The sequence below is a fragment of the Berghia stephanieae genome, chromosome 2, assembly GCF_034508935.2.
Source record: "Berghia stephanieae isolate SIO BIC M18660-M18661 chromosome 2, UCSD_Bste_1.3, whole genome shotgun sequence".
Classification (NCBI taxonomy): domain Eukaryota; kingdom Metazoa; phylum Mollusca; class Gastropoda; order Nudibranchia; family Aeolidiidae; genus Berghia; species Berghia stephanieae.
In genome coordinates, this window is record NC_088361.1 from 103,045,614 (window position 1) to 103,063,251 (window position 17,638).

At 35.7% G+C, this 17,638-nt stretch overlaps 1 protein-coding gene across 1 annotated transcript in view; it reads left to right on the plus strand.

The window, feature by feature from the left end:
• Positions 1 to 16,384, plus strand: part of LOC144966116 (U4/U6.U5 small nuclear ribonucleoprotein 27 kDa protein-like) — an 18,109-nt gene extending 1,725 nt beyond the window's left edge. Inside the window, exons 2-8 of the mRNA XM_078902211.1 lie at positions 2,692 to 2,724; positions 4,754 to 4,829; positions 7,932 to 7,967; positions 10,665 to 10,705; positions 11,929 to 12,008; positions 13,127 to 13,188; positions 14,171 to 16,384. Coding sequence (XP_078758337.1) covers positions 2,692 to 2,724; positions 4,754 to 4,829; positions 7,932 to 7,967; positions 10,665 to 10,705; positions 11,929 to 12,008; positions 13,127 to 13,188; positions 14,171 to 14,225 — 383 coding nt within the window. The 3' untranslated portion in view covers positions 14,226 to 16,384. The remainder of the gene's footprint in view (positions 1 to 2,691; positions 2,725 to 4,753; positions 4,830 to 7,931; positions 7,968 to 10,664; positions 10,706 to 11,928; positions 12,009 to 13,126; positions 13,189 to 14,170) is intronic.
• The last annotated feature ends 1,254 nt before the right edge of the window (positions 16,385 to 17,638 follow it).

Genomic DNA, 17,638 nt, shown 5'->3' on the forward strand with positions numbered 1-17,638 from the left:
TTTTCTTTTTTTTTTTTTTATATTTTGACCTAAACCTTTATGTAAATGTTCCGTTTCTGAGCATGAATTTCTTAAAGTGTTTTTATTTTTAAAACAATTATTGTTTTTTTCTCTCCTCTATCTGACCATTTGGTCGCTCTCTGAATATTTCTGTTTGTTGCTTTTTAATTATTTATTCTTTTTAGACACTATTTGAGATCGGAGTGGGGACGAATATATTTGCTAGAAACTAGAAAAAAAAACGAGAGAGAGAGTTTAATAATAAAAAAAGGAGGTGGGGGGAGGATGGATGGGACATTTATCCCTTTCAACGTTCTGTAAAAAGAAGACGGAATTAAAAAAAAAAAAAAAGTGACGTTACCAGGATTCGAACCCACAACGTCGATTATGGTCAAACTTCCAGGGCAGACGACTAAACCATTCGGCCATGACACCCACTTCGAAGTCGACGCATATTGTGTATATGTAGTAACAACTGATTTTAATGTTGGTTAATTTTATGTTTTTATAGATATTTTATTAACTTTCCTTATTTCTATGTGCATCTGGAAACATTCCATATTCTGGGATGTAGATAATTGTTTAAAAGAGCGGAGTTTCAAATATGCGTCTGGGGATAATGAAAATTCGTTATCCCCAGACAGGTGTCTGGGGATAACAAATTTTTATTATCCCCAGACAGGTGTCTGGGGATAATCACAGCGTTTTAGGATTTGTTCATAAATGTTCCGTTGTTTTTGTCATGTCAAACATTTTCTGCTCAGACTCAGTGGTAGTTCAGGCGGAAAAAAAAACAATAATATTATATGCCTTCTATCAATTTTTGACACCTCTGCTCAGTTGCATGAATTCTGGTGACACTCCTTTATTTATGACGTTAGTCTAGACACACTGGCGCCAAATGTCAAAAGTAGCACAAGACACATGGTGGCCTTGGATGAGGATGATCGAAAGGGAAGAGGATGGAGCAAATGGGTGTAAATATTTGTGTACTTTTTAGCTGTAACATGATAGTAGTACATTAATTTGACGATTTTATAAGTTTTATAAGCGTGTCTTATTTTTTCTTCCTTTTTAATTTTTGTTTTGTTTTTGTTTGATTGTTCTGAATTTGTTAATGGAATTCATTACAACTTGTCAGAATAATTATTATTAATAAAACAATTTTTTAAAAATTTAAAAAAACAATTCATTAATTTCTCTCTCTCTCTCTCTCTCTCTCTCTCTCTCTCTCTCTCTCTCTCTCTCTCTCTCTCTCTCTCTCTCTCTTTTCTGTCTCTCTCTCTCTCTCTCTCTCTCTCTCTCTCTCTCTCTTCATATTATGTTTATAGATATCATTTGGTAATAGAGAGATAATAAGTTAGGCTGATCGATTTAAGAAATGATTGTTTAAAGGCTAATTTAAATTTGCTGTGTTGGAATATGGGGAATATGTTTTGCAATTGATTAAAGATTCTTATATATAAGCGACTGAAGTTGAAAAATCGCCAAGTTTTAAGAATTTGGCACTAAAATTGCCAAAGTCTCAAAGTAACTGTAGTAAACTGGTAACAAATTGAAAGAAACTCATCTCGCAAGAACTCAACTCGATAGGCTACTCGGCTCAAAATATCTTTACACATGGTTATCCAGGGTCCACTCTGAATAACCATCTACAGTTATCCAGAGTCGACTCTGAATAACCACTTCGTTACCAAAATACCTAACCTCTAACCCTGAGGAAAAAATAACCAAAGTGACTATCCATTTCTCCAAACGCTCAGGGAAATAAACGACCTCTATTTCTCAGAACAGCTTTCGGTTTTCATTCTCGATATTTTTTTGGTTACCTATTTGCGAAAATTTGGCATCATTTTTCATCATTCAGCATTTATACGAGGACTGGGAGGAAGCATGTTCTAGAGCTAGATTTAGATAATCCATAACCTTATTTTACTGAGCATTCAGGAAAATATAGTCAGCATTCGAGAGTTTAAGTTAGAGCTCAAATTTATTTCCCCAGGCGTTCGGAGAAATAGACATCATTTTTAGCCAGACATTTTTATGAGTGGTCCTGCCCTCCTCTGAAACAAAACAATATAAACAAAAAAAAACCCCATAAAATTGAAATAATTTTTGTGTTGGACAGCTGACAACTTGCAATCTCTCTTCTGTCTGTCTTTTCTTAACAACAACAAAAACAATTAAACAAATAATAGATAGAGAGGAAGAAAAAACTTGCCTCTTCAACTTAAAGGCTATTCGGCATTCAGATTGGAGTCTGTATTATCTGTATAATCATAACCTTATTTTACAGAGCATTCGGGAAAATAGAGTTCAGCATTAATTTGCCGAGAGTTCAAGTTTATTTCATCGAGCGTTCCGAGACATAGATTTCAAGTTTATTTCCAGAGTATTTGGAGAAATAGAGTTCAAGTTTTTTTTCCCCGAACGTTCAGAGAAATAGAGCTGGCCAAATTTTAAACCTAGCACAAGGAGCTTTCTGAAGGCCTCCCTACGAATCATTATTTTGTTTAATTTTTTTAAATGATGAATGTCTTTTAATATTTTATAGTTATAAATATTATCCTCTTGTCCATTATAAATCCCTTTGCCATTACTCTATCACGGCCAGTTGAAAAACAAATTGACTACTCGTTTCATTCCTTTTACGACCAATTAATTAAATTTTGCATAATTTTCTTTTCCCAGAGAGAAGGAGGTCAAGATCCCGTGAGCGTCGACGTAAGTGAATATGTTCATTTTTAGTCACATAATCTTTACCATCATAGTCATAGGTGCTCTGTTTTGGTTTTGATTTTTTGTTTGTTTTTGGGTGGGGGGGGGTGTTTGTTTTTGTTTTTTGTGGAGGGGGGGGGGGGGGGACTGAAATAGGCTCTTACTCATAGAATCATCCAACTATGAATATATTGATTAGGGTGATTATTTCATAAAAAAGATTGTCTTTAGCTTATGCATAATTAATTCATAAGGGGGGGGGGGGGGGGGGGGGGGACTGAAATAGGCTCTTAGCATAATCCAACTATGAATATTGATTAGGGTGATGAGTTCATAAAAGATTTGGTTTTAGTTTATGCATAATTAATTAATAATTCAAATTCCAACATGTTACTCCTATTTTATTTTACAATGGAATCTGCATAAAGTCAATGTCTGCTTCATGTTAAATCAACACCTCTTATTGGTCCCAAATGTTGTTTTCTTTAATCTAAATGTATTCCAGTGGCAATGGATAAAATCAACCAATCTTTCTGGTCCAGCTGTGTTGGCTTTATCGGGATCTTACTGTACTTCAAAAATTTCAAAATGTTTGTCTCATTCATCGAAAGAAAATTTTAAAAAATTAAGACTGATATTTAAATTGCTCTAAATGTAAAATGAACCAATTGTATGCATGACTAGGAAGACATTATATATATAGAATGAGTTATGGTCAGATCAGATTTGAATAGATTAGTGTTGTAAATTTATTTCAATTTAATTTATGTCTGTAATGGTCCAGTCTCTCACAAATGATAAAAGCACTACCAAGAAACTGGTCAAGATTTAGAGATAAATAATGTATTGTAGTTGTTTTTATGTCAAGAAAAAGAAAATAAAACCCAACAAAAGACAAGCTTTTGTAGTCCAGTTTCTGGCACACGCTCTTATATTGTCGTATTTTTTAAATAAACATGTTTTAATGAATATTGGCCAAAAAACTCAATCTTAAAATATTGATCATTTATCGATTTGAAAGACAAGTTGTATAGCCAAAAAAATTTTTAATTTGTTGGGGGTTTTTTTGGTTTATTTTTCAATGGCAATAACCTGGGAGGTATGCAGAGGTTTTACTGTATTCCCTGATTGTAGCTTCTCTCATAAGACAGCCAAGAATTTGTGAGACCCTCATATTATTCCTCTTGGCTAAATAGCTGTGAATATTCACAGCTAAACATTTTACTAAAACCAACCCAAACTTGGTTGACATCTTTACTGCTGGCAGAGCAATCAAATCCGTCTCAGAAATTAATACTGAAAGGAAAGGGGGAAACTGTTTGTTCTTTTTCTTTTTATCTTTTTTAAGTTCATTTTACACAACTAAGGATATCTACAACTTTGTGGCTTTTGAAAGGAAAGGGGAAACTGTTCAATCTTTTTGTCTTTTTTAAGTTGATTATACACAACCAAGGATATCTACATCTTTTTTGGCTTTTTAAAGGAAAGGGGAAACTGTTCATTCTTTTTCTTGTTTTAAGATGATTATACACAACCAAGGATATCTACAACTTTGTGGCTTTTGAAAGGAAAGGGGAAACTGTTCATTCTTTTTATCTTTTTTAAGTCGATTATACACAACCAAGGATATCTACATCTTTGTGGCTTTTGAAAGGAAAGGGGAAACTGTTTATTCTTTTTTCTTTTTAAGTTGATTATACACAACCAAGGATATCTACATCTTTGTGGCTTTTGAAAGGAAAGGGGAAACTGTTTATTCTTTTTTCTTTTTAAGTTGATTATACACAACCAAGGATATCTACATCTTTGTGGCTTTTGAAAGGAAAGGGGAAACTGTTCATTCTTTTGATCTTTTTTAAGTTGATTATACACAACCAAGGATATCTACAACTTTGTGGCTTTTGAAGGGAAAGGGGAAACTGTTCATTCTTTTTATCTTTTTTAAGTTGATTATACACAACCAAGGATATCTACATCTTTGTGGCTTTTAAATATGCAATTGACAAATAATGGATCTATTTTTTTTACTTCCTAGGTCACAAGAAGAGGAGTCGCTCTCGTTCTCCAAGACATGGAAGAAGGAGATCAAAATCACTTTCACCCAGACGAAGGTAAAATAAATATCACAACTCCGGATTATGGTGAATCATTGATTGAACTAAACTTTCGAGTCATTCTATCACAACTCAAAATTATGTTGAACCAGAGATCAAACTAGACATCTGGGGCACTGGTAACAATGAGAATTCTTCATTTTAATTGCACAACCCTCATACGCCCACCACTCACACAAACAAAATGTGTTACAGTTTGAATTGATTTTAAATGATAAACAAAACAGTTTATTCATTAATCTTTTCTTCCAATTTCAGTAATTTTTATATAGCGCAGTATCCACAAAACATGCTCAAGGCCCTTTGCAAGGGTCCCAGGCCAACAGCAACACTTTACATGTAGGACGTGACATGATGCCTGTAAGGCGATATTACATTTTTTCGGACATAGACAACGCCTAGTGAGGCTCGAACCAAGGACCTTCTGATTCGAAAGCGAGTGTCACAAGATTACATAGTCGCATAATTAGATTGGTTTGTATGATGCATTGAGTCTACTCTATATTTACTAAGAGTCATCCTGTTTCCAAGAAAGAAATAACACTCTCCATCCAAGGCCATCGACTCTCGAAAGAAGAAAACCCCACATATTTGGGCATACAGTTAGACAGACAACTATCTCTGAACAAACACACTCAGAATGTAAAAATCAAAGCCACAAAGAGACTCCAGTTACTAAAACGACTAGCCAGTACTAATTGGGGAGCAGACAAAAACTTGCTTCGATAACTCTATTTAGGCTATGTGCGTTCCGTCATGGACTACAATTTAGCCCTCCAAAATGTAGGTAGTAAAAACACACACAAAACCTTGGACAGAGTACAAAACCAAGCCCTTCGCTTCATCTCCGGTGCCCTGAGATCGACACCCACAGCAGCATGTGAAATACATACTAATGTGGAACCACTTGGACTTCGCAGAGAATCAGCAGTGCTTGAAATGGTTTAAAGATACAAACGAAAAGAGGAAAACCATCCAAACAGAATTCTGGCAGAGAAATGGAAACCAAGAACAAGATTAAAACAAAAATCCCTGCTACACATTGCTAACAACTTGAATGAAAGACACAGACTCCCAGAAAACACAGAGAAAAAGCTATTTTAATCAGTCAAAAACCTCCATACGCCGAACTAAAACTTCCAAAAATAAAGATTAACCTCATAGAAGAAACAACAAGAAATAAAAACAAATCAGATATACAAACATTAGCAATGAAGACAATACAAGAATACCCAGACAACTGGATACATGTTTACACAGATGGATCTGCCCACAAAGGAACTAAAAATGCTGGGTATGGGTTTGTAGTAGAATACCCAGATAAAACCTGTGATAAAATCCACAATTCTTGCGGAAGCTCCTGCTCAAACTACGAGGCAGAGGCAGTTGCAATAGAAGCCTCACTGCGACACCTCTCTTCTGTTTTCCAGCTAAACCCTTCAAAACTTCAAAACACTGTCATCTTCACAGACTCCAAATCGGTTCTCCAAGCTCTCGATTTAGATAAACTCTCCTCAACGTTCAATAGTTTAAGATCTCAACTAGATGAATTCCTTACAACACACAGAGTAGACTTATCTCTCCAGTGGATACCGGGACATTCAAATATACCAGGAAATGACAATGCAGACAGACTAGCCAGACTCGGATCAACACTTTTACAACCATCAATTCCAGTATCCTTAGACACAGCGAAACAAATAATCAAAACAAATAAGAGAGAAGAATGGATGAACGGTTAGGCAATGAGCACCACAGGTAGATGTATGTTTTCCCATATGACCACTCCTGTAAAGACTGATTGCCTAAATAAGCTCAGAAGACACCAGCAAAGCATCATCTTTCAACTAAGAACACAACACATACCGCTCAACAACCATTTAAGCAAAATTACAAAAGACACATCCCCTTCCTGCCCCCTATGTCAACACCCCAATGAAACAGTAACACACCACTTGCTTGAATGTCAACCTCTTGAAGATCTGAGATGCACATTCCTCCCGCCAAATCCAAGCATCAGTAACAACTACAAAAGACATCTAACTTCTACGTCATGGCACAAGACCGAAGGGCTAGAGCTCAGGTGGTCGCTGGTTCGGATAAGTAAGTAAGTAAGTATGGTGCATTGTCATAGATTTTAAAGGTCATCAGCTTATCTATAGAAGTATGTTGCAGATTTGCCAACCTGTGTTGAATTACCTGTTTTGATAAGCAATTGTGACAAAAGTAGACATTATATCTGAGATATTCGCAGGAATAGGAATCAAGATGTACCTGAATGAAACGTTACGAAATTTTGAACTTTAAAGGTTTATATAAGTCCTCATGACCTTTGTTATATCAGTCTTAATCCATCCAAAGTCAGTACATTTATAGGTCAAAGAATTTTGACAGTGTGATTCCTGAAATATCCATTTGATTACATTTTTTTAAAAATAATGAATATATGAATAAGGTAAAATATTAAGAAAAGCTTTAGTCTGATATTGTGGATTCATAGTCTATAATTGACTTCACTTTGTGGCTTTGTAGCATTGTGGATGACACTTGCCATCTGAGTCCTTCGAAAAGCCTGTGATTCACGCTCTCTCAACAACCCACTGGTAAAATTATGGCTGAAAAAAACTGTAATATCACTTTACAAGCGTCATATCCCATCCTACATGTTCAATGTTGCTGCTCGCTGGGGATCTCTTGAAAAGGGTTTTGGACACATTCAGTGGATGTTACACCTCATAAAAGTTCATGTTTATATGGGGTTTGTTTTTTTTCTTCCACTACATTTATTAGTATTTGGCCTGATATAAACTAAATTGGGCTAGGTGATGTTGCTTTACTCACTCAACCCTAACACCGAATATATCCGTAGTTTACCCAGGTTACTTTTACACCATGCCGATACATTACATTTGTCTGAGACAAATTATGGAGGAGGGGACACATGATATCAAAGCTGAATGTTTTTAGTTTTTACATGTTACTGATAGTTGAATAAAACTATCTATGTACATGCTCATTTTAAATACATTTTTTTCCAATTTTGACAAGTAGCAAAAATCTCTAGGATTGAGTGAGTTAATATTGTCTTAATTATTTCAGATCATATTCACCAAGGCGATCTCGCTCCAGAGAAAGGTATGTTATTATTATCAAAACTTTTTTTTTTCAACTTATAGATTATGCTCTCATTGCCTGTGCAGTGATGCCAAAACTCCGGTTTCACCGGAAAAAACTCCGGTCTGGAGCAAAAAATTCCGGGCTCCGGGCAACTTCCGTCAAATTCCGGTGAGGTCAATTTGTTCCAAGGATACCCCCCTCCCTTCCAACCACCACATTATCATCATTACCACTAGTATTACAAACATCATCACCACCACTACTGCTGCAACCACCACCACATCATCATCACTACCACTACTACTACAACCACCAGCTTCACATCATCACTACCACTACTACTACAACCACCACCACATCATCACTACCACTACTACTACAACCACCACAACCACATCATCACTACCACTACTACTACAACCACCACCACCACCACCACATCATCACTACCACCACTACTACAACCACCACCACAACATCATCATCACTACCACTAATACTACTACAACCACCACCACATCATCATCACTACCACCACTACCACAACCACCACCACATCATCATCACTACCACCACTACTACAACCACCATCACCACCACATCATCATCACTACCAATACTACTACAACTACTACCATCACCTCATCTTCATTACTACAACTACAACCACCACCACCACATCATCATCATCATCACTACCACTGCTATTACAACCACCACATCATCATCATCATCACTACTACTACTACTACTACTGCTAATGCTACTACTATACTACAACAACAACCACTACAATATCATCATCACTACCACTACTACTACAACCACCAGCACCACATCATCATCACGACCAGTACTACTACAACCACCACCACCACATTATCATCACTACCACTACCACTACAACCACCACTACAACATCATCACTACCACTACTACTACAACCACCACAACCACATCATCACTACCACTACTACTACAACCACCACCACCACCACATCATCACTACCACTACTACTACAACCACTACAACCACATCATCACTACCACTACTACAACAACCACCACACATCATCACTACCACCACTACTACAACCACCACAACCACATCATCATTACCACTACTACTACAACCACCACCACCACCACCCCATCATCACTACAACTAATACTACTACAACCACCACCACAACATCATCATCACTACCACTAATACTACTACAACCACCACCACATCATCATCACTACCACCACTACTACAACCACCACCACATCATCATCACTACCACCACTACTACAACCACCACTACATCATCATCACTACCACTAATACTACTACTACAACCACCACCACATCATCATCACTACCACCACTACTACAACCACCACCACATCATCATCACTACCACCACTACTACAACCACCATCACCACCACATCATCATCACTACCACTACTACTACAACCACCAGCACCACATCATCACGACCAGTACTACTACAACCACCACCACCACATTATCATCACTACCACTACTACTACAACCACCACTACAACATCATCACTACCATTACTACTACAACCACATCATCACTACCACTACTACTACAACCACCACCACCACCACATCATCACTACCACTACTACTACAACCACCACAACCACATCATCACTACCACTACAACAACAACCACCACCACATCATCACTACCACTACTACTGCAACCACCACAACCACATCATCACTACCACTACTACTACAACCACCACCACCACCACATCATCACTACCACCACTACAACAACCACCACCACATCATCATCACTACCAATACTACTACAACTACTACCATCACCTCATCTTCATCACTACCACCACTACTACAACAACCACTACAATATCATCATCACTACCACTACTACTACAACCACCAGCACCACATCATCATCACGACCAGTACTACTACAACCACCACCACCACATTATCATCACTACTACTACAACCCACATCATCACTACCATTTGTACTACAACCACCACCACCACATCAACATCACTACCACCACCACATCATTATCATCACGACCACAACTACTACAACCACTATACCACCACCACATCATCACTACAACTACTACTTCAACCAGCACCACCACCATATCATCATCACTACAACTACTACCTCAACCACCACCACCACCACCATATCATCATCACTACCACTACAACTACAACATCAGCCACTATCACATCTTCATCATCTCTACCACTATTACTACAACCACCAACACCACATCATCCTCACTATCACCAGTACTACAATCTCTACCGTTAGGTTTTGGCGCTTTACTTCATTTGAAATAAGGAAACTTTGAGATTGTAATTTGCAATGTGTTTATGTATCATAATATACACTGTAATTCTAATCAGTTATCTATTTAGAACTATACAATATGTAAGCACAATGCCAAATATCGTTCCAATTCCTTTTTTTTTTTTGTGAGCGGAAATTCCTCTTTCGGCGTTGAAATTCCTACGAGTGGTGGCTGAAACTCCTGTGAGCCAAATTTAAAGTTGGCATCTCTGCCTGTGTAAATTAGTTTTTCTCAAACTTATGTTTAATGTTTATTTCCATACTATTTTTCAATAATAATAAACAAATCACAGTCTTCACATATTCATCTTGATTTTCTTTTTCTTTTTTTTTCTCTCCCAGGAATTCAGAAACAAATGGAACAAAAGCTCCTGTTATTGATGGTATGTTATCGATTAATTTTTCCAATCTTGTCAAGGTAGTGATTTTCAGACTTGTTTTTAATATCCCTATGAATCAGTATTAACGATTTTTGTCCAACTTATGTAACGTGACAAATTAGGGAACAGGTACTGGCGTGGGCGTCATTCAGGAAATCAAACTGAGATGTCCAGCGTGCCTTATTTTATTATGTCATGTCATTGTCTCGTGTCACATCGTTTTAGTTTGCTGATATAATACGAAGCTCTGTAAAGCTTATGTTAATGAGCATAATACATATTGAATATTTTTCGTATTTATATTTATTAATTTCGTATTACCGTGTTTATAGATTTCTTTTTCGGTGATATAATATACAATTTAATTTTTTCTCATTTGGTTGGTGATAATAGATGTTTTTTATGATGGATTTAATATTGTCTATGCTTGCCATCAAACTAGTGATAGGCGACATTTGAGGTACATGCAGTGAGGTATGCAGAGGTTTTACTGTATTCCCTGATTGTAGCTTCTCTCATAAGGCAGCCAAGAATTTGTGGGATCCTCATATTTTTCCTCTTGGCTAATCATGCCCAAACCAAATGCAAATCGTGTGAGGCTATGTGGTCTTGTGGTGTGACACTTGCCTTTGGATTGGAAGGTCCTGGGTTCAATCTTGCTCTGAGCAGTGTATAGTTGAATCCTTGGAAAAGGCTCTTTACTCGCATTCTCTCACCATACTAGGTGTATACCTGGCTGTTAACGGCATTTCTCTGTCCAAAAAAAAAAAAGAAAAAAAAGTAATATTGCCTAACAGGCATCATGTCTCGTCCTATATGTTGTGTTGCTGTTGACTAGGGACCCGTTGTAAAGCGTTTTTAGCATGTTGAGTGGATATTGCACTATATTAATTTTCAAAACGCTCAATGCTTAAAAGCAAATGCAAAACTTGGTAAAAGAGCATTGTTTTGTTTTGGTCCACAAACTTGTACAGCTCTTCCACAGGAGATGAGGGCATCAGGCTGTTTAGCTGCTTTTAAAATTTAAATTAAAGATTATGTATTTTAGCTAGCAATTTCTACACATTTAATGTTTCTGTTGTATATGTAAAAAATTTTTGTGTGTTTGTTAGTGTGTGTGTGTGTTAAGTAAAATGCTTAGACATTTCTTGGTTTTGTGTCATTCATAAAGCATTTTTCTTTGTTTGTTTTTTTCACTCATGTCTATTTTGTCGTGTCTGGAACAGAGTCCAAGCTAGAGGGTCTCGATGAGGAACAAATAGACATGATGAAGTTGATGGGCTTTGCTACATTTGATACCACCAAGGTTTGTCTTCATCGTTATTTCTTCATCTCTTTGCCAATTCTTTTTTCTTTTAGATTATATTTTATTTTATTTTTGGGGGGGTTCTCGCCACTCATGCTACTCATCGTACATTGCTTTCTGCTGGACGTCTCAATCTCATGTTTTCCTTATTCCTCCATAAGTGTATATTTATGAACGAGCCCTAGCATTATTCATCCATGCTTAATAGCAACCCACTAGCATTATTTGTATACAGGGCATGCTTTGCTTGTAAGGATAGAAAGCATAGCAATCTGTCTGCAAGGCGACGACAACATTAGGAAAAGATATTTTAAAAAGTGTGTTGTTTTGTCTCAATTATGTTGCAATAGCAATTATCAAATACTATAGCTGTCATTTAATCGGGAAAATTTGTATTTTTAAAGCTAAAGATAAGGGAAAAACATTTTTTTTAATTATTTTTTTTTTTTTTTTTTTTTTTAAATTTTTTTTTTTAGTAGTAATTTCATTTCCTGTATTGGTCATTGTTTTATTTTATTTGTCTTTTTCATTTTAAATATTGTTCTGGTTATTTTATCTTCAAATTGTTAGAATTTGCAGACTCATTCATTTCTTTCTTTTTTTTTTCTTTTTTTTTTTTTTTGTTGTTCGAATAATCTCAGAGTATTTTGTATGTTATTTTTTTAGTTTCATTCTACAGACCATTATCAGTTCATGAAATATTTATTCAGGTCTGAAAGGATCTCGGTTTAAAATTGATGCAAAATCTTAACTGTTTGTCTTTTTATAAAGAGAGGGGAAAAGTGTGAGGAACTCCAATGTTAAATAGCAGTGCAATTATCTTCACAGCTTGAATAGTTGAAGGAAATGATGAGGCATGAAAAACAAAAATCGAAAATGGAAGGAATAGATAAAACTTTGTGCTTGGAAAGAATATGGAAGTCAGGACTAGTACGGACTGAATATTTGTTTTAATTTCTGTACGCCAGAAAATACCCCTTCATTTTATTGAATGTTCCTATATATTTTCACAATATTTTCTTTTAGTAGATGGGGAAGGTGGAGATGTTGCAAATCTGCTGTTCATTATTATTAGAATTATTATTATTATTGATATTGATATATTTTTAATTTCCCAGGGGAAAAAAGTTGATGGAAATGATGTCTCAGCTGTTAATATCCAGAGAAAAAGACGGTATAGGTATGTTAAATGTTTTGTCCTTCATAATTTATGTTGTTGAGATGGAGCACTCTCCTGAAATTATCTAAAATGTAGTCCTTATGATGTCTGTTTGCTTGAAATCAAAACCTGTTGAATGTGTTCTCCCCCTTTTTTTTTTTGTTGAAATTGTGATTGTTATTCAAGCTCCAATATATATGTTGATATATCGATTTGTAATCGGTTAGCTGTTAGAAAAAACTAAAAGTGTGCAGCATCATATCAATACCAGTTGCGATTGCTGCTGTCCTAGCTTATATAGGGTGGTTTCAGTCAAAACAGACTATTAGTGGTTTGTAAACAATATTTAATGGTCTTGGAAGCGCTGATTTTAAGTGAACTTCATAGTATTGTAAACAGTTAAGTTTTCTTGTTTTAGAACATTAAAGATCTTCATTTATTAAGCAATCTCTTTCTATGGCTTCATTTTAACATTCAAATCATCATCAAGCAATCTTTTTCTATGGCTTCATTTTAACATTCAAATCATCATCAAGCAATCTTTTTCTATGGCTTCATTTTAACATTCAAATCATCATCAAGCAATCTCTTTCTATGGCTTCATTTTAACATTCAAATCATCATCAAGCAATCTCTTTCTATGGCTTCATTTTAACATTCAAATCATCATCAAGCAATCTCTTTCTATGGCTTCATTTTAACATTCAAATCATCATCGTGTTCCTTTCTGATCAACTTCCATTCAGTCCTAGTGTGTAGCTACCATTGTCGGTAGAATTTTTAACACGGTTCATGCAAATTTACTGCAATTTACTGCTTCCAAGTTCCTTCAGAATAATGAACAATACATGGGAGAGATCGGCTATTTTTATTTTTTCTTCTCACCTCACTGTCAATTTTCTCAGTTATATTTGATATCTGCTTTTTTGGTGACAAGTTAATACGCTCCTCATATTGTTTTTTGATGTTGAGTAATGAATTTTTGCAATTCTTTTTTCCCCAGGCAGTACATGAACCGGAAAGGAGGTTTCAACAGACCCCTGGATTTTATTGCATGATCGATGGCAGCTACTGTACATTATATAGTATTGATATTACATACCATGTTGTTTGAAATTTGACCCCCTGGGTGGGGTTTCTGGCCTCCCATAGTGGGCAGGGAGGCAGTTACTGTGTCTTCTATCCCCTTATATATCTGTTTTCCAACATGCTTTCTGTCTTTGTCTTGGGATGAGATTACTTGGTTTTGTCCTGACCCTGGCCGGATACCCTGACTGAAAGGAAAACAGTCAAATGTATAGTTATTGTTTTGGGAGATGATATTTTTTGTCTTGTAAATCATCTCTCTGTTATGCACTGTATTGTTTTGTTGGCATATTATATAGATGATGTGTAGACATTTCAGTTTATTCCTCCTTGTGGGTGAGACTTTTAGGTGATCTCAAACTAAGAGTACTTTGATAGTGTGTTCTTGGAATCTACATCTGTTCCCGATTTGAACCAATTCCACTTTGTCTTCCTTTTTCTTTGGTACTTTAATTGTAATTCTAGAACTTTTTACTATCCCATATTCTTCCTTTTTACTGACGCTGATATGACCTAAATGTTTGGCAAGCGCCGCAACACCCTTTAAAAAAACAAACAAACATATGATTAGCTCAAAACTCATTGAACCGATCAATGCACTATGTGTCATGAGTTGCAGCATTTATTCTGTGAAAATGTTAAATTAAAAACATTGCTGTCACATTTTGTACTGTTATTAGGATTATGTCTTGCTGGGTTGGTTCTACGTTTGCCTTGTTATCCGTCAGTATCTGATCATAGTTGCAAAACAGCTCAGGAAAATAGCACAAACTCATTGTTACTTATCTTCTTTTTTATTTTTTTACTTCTTGTTGGGGTATTTTTTCAATCAATGGATTGATTTTTAATTTTATTATGAATATTATTATTATTAACTTTTTTTGAAGGAGTGATTTTGAATTTTTTTGGACATGTCAACATTTAAAACCAGGATTATTGTCAGTTTGCCATTGTTACATAAGATTTGTCTTGGGTAACTTGTAATTCGTGTAAAAACCAGGATATGATAATCATAATATAAGCCACTAAGTAAAGTTTTATGTGGATGTTCTGTGAATGCAGTTTTTTGTTTTTTTAAATTGGCTCTAATGATTTTTAAAAATTTAACATGATTATACTTAACTCACTCATCCCTAACACCGACTATATCCGTTGTTTACCTGGGTTACTTTTACCCCTTGCCTTTTTATTACATTTTTCTGAAACAAATTATAGGCGTAGTATCAAAGCTAATGGTTTTTTAGTTTTTGCATGTTAATGGTGGTTGAATAAAACTATCTATGTACATGCTCATTTATTTTAATTACCTTTTGCCAATTTTGAAAAGTAGCAAAAATCTCTAGGATTGAGTAAGTTAAAATAAAATTGGGCAGGATTTTAAATTATATTACTAATACTAAAAATGAGTTTAGTTTTATCTCTTCTACCCTGCTAGACCATGGTGTTTGTGAATGAAGTCATAGTCTGATACGGATCAAACGAATATAACTTCATAAAAACAACACGACTATCCTAATAAAAAGTTATTTGTGAGTCGTTAGATAGCTAAACTAATGGAATTATTATATTTCCTTGAACACTGCTAACAACTTGTCTTACTTTTTCTAGGGTGTTTTAATTGTAATTCTAGAACTTATTACTATCCCATTTTCTTCCTTGATATGACCTTGAGTGTTGCAAGCGCCGTAAAACCCTTAAAAACAAAATCAAACAAACAAACCTGGACCCCGATAAGTCACGTAAGTCCTAATACCATTGTGAGAGGGTTGGCTTTTCATATTATTTCAATCCACATCCTGAGCGGTGACATTTTTACTATCCCATTTTCTTCCTTTTGACTGGCGCTGATATGTCCTTAATGTGTCGCAAATGCCGTAAAACCCTTAAAAACGTTTTTTAAAACAAAATTGTCGTCTTCTTTTGTTACTGCACAAATTTTTGTTCAGTGTCAGGCAATACGTTGACAAAGGCAATGACTTTACCCAGGTAGGGTTGAGTAGCTGTATAGATTTCTAGTGGTTGTCATTACATATTGTATCTAATTTTTGTTTGAATGATGGAGTCTTGGTTGATGATTAAATTGACGACATTTGATATAATATGAATAAATATTTTGTAAATGTTACCCATACCCTTGTAGTTTATTGAGCTTTTTTTTTTTTGTTTGTTTTTTTTTTAGCTTTTTTTTTATATGGCGCAATATCCACGAAGCATGCTCAAAACGCTTTACAAAGGGTCCCTGACCAACAGCAGCATGTAACATATAGAACAAGTCATTGCACTTGTTGGGTGATATTACTTTTTTTTTTTTCCAACAAAGACAATGCTGTTAACAGCCAGGTACTCATTTTACACCTGAGTACAGAGAAAATTTGAGTAAAGAGCCTTTTCCAAGAACTGACTATGGGCTGAGCAAGGCTCGAACCCAGGACCTTCCGATCCGAAAGCGAGTGTCATACCACAATATTTTACAATCCTCTGTAACTACAAAGGATAACCACTTCCTTGCCATCTGAGTAGTGATGTCACTGTCAAGGCTGTCCAGAACACCTTATCATTATTAGTTGCCGCCATGAAAATTCTCATATTATTATTGATGACAGTAGTTTTGGTCTCCTCCAATCTTTGCTGAAACTGCAGTTTCGTGGTTCAACCTATAATGAACTTTAAAAACTGTAAACAAATCAACGTTTTTCCTTGACAACCTTACAAATGAATGATTCTGATTGGTCAAAACTCATCACATGCTCCTGTCGGCCATTAAAATGACCGCGTCAGTTAACACGACATCGACATGTGTGTGTTTTTGTGCATTTTGATAAACACCACGTGCTACTATTTCTTTGTCGAGCTGCATTGGTTAATGATCGAGTTGACGGGCCTTTGTCTCCGTTTCTTTATTCATGAATTATAGCACGAGCTACTATAATAGGTCTTTATTTGGAACAACAGTGACCTAATCTTACAGAGATTGTCGTTGGATAAGCATCTTTTAATATTTTTTTAAAGGAGAAAACTAAATAGAGCCGTCAATAATTAATGAACTGCCGATGGAAATAAGTGTACTTAACAATAACAAACATTGAACAAGTTAAATACATATATGGATAGATAAACAGACAGAGAGACAGATGTATTAATGGATAGACAGAGAGAGGGACAAACAGCGAGAGTATTTTTTTTTTTTAAGAGAAGGAGAAAGAGGTTTTCTTTGCATACTGAAAGGAGGGGGGGGGGGGTGTATTTTTAGACAATCAGCAATGTGAGTGAACGCCAAGAATAAATGCATAGAGCCTTCAATAATTAATGAACTGCCGATGGAAATACGTGGAACTAACAATGCAGTTAAATGTATGGATAGATACTGGGTGGGGTTCCTGACCTT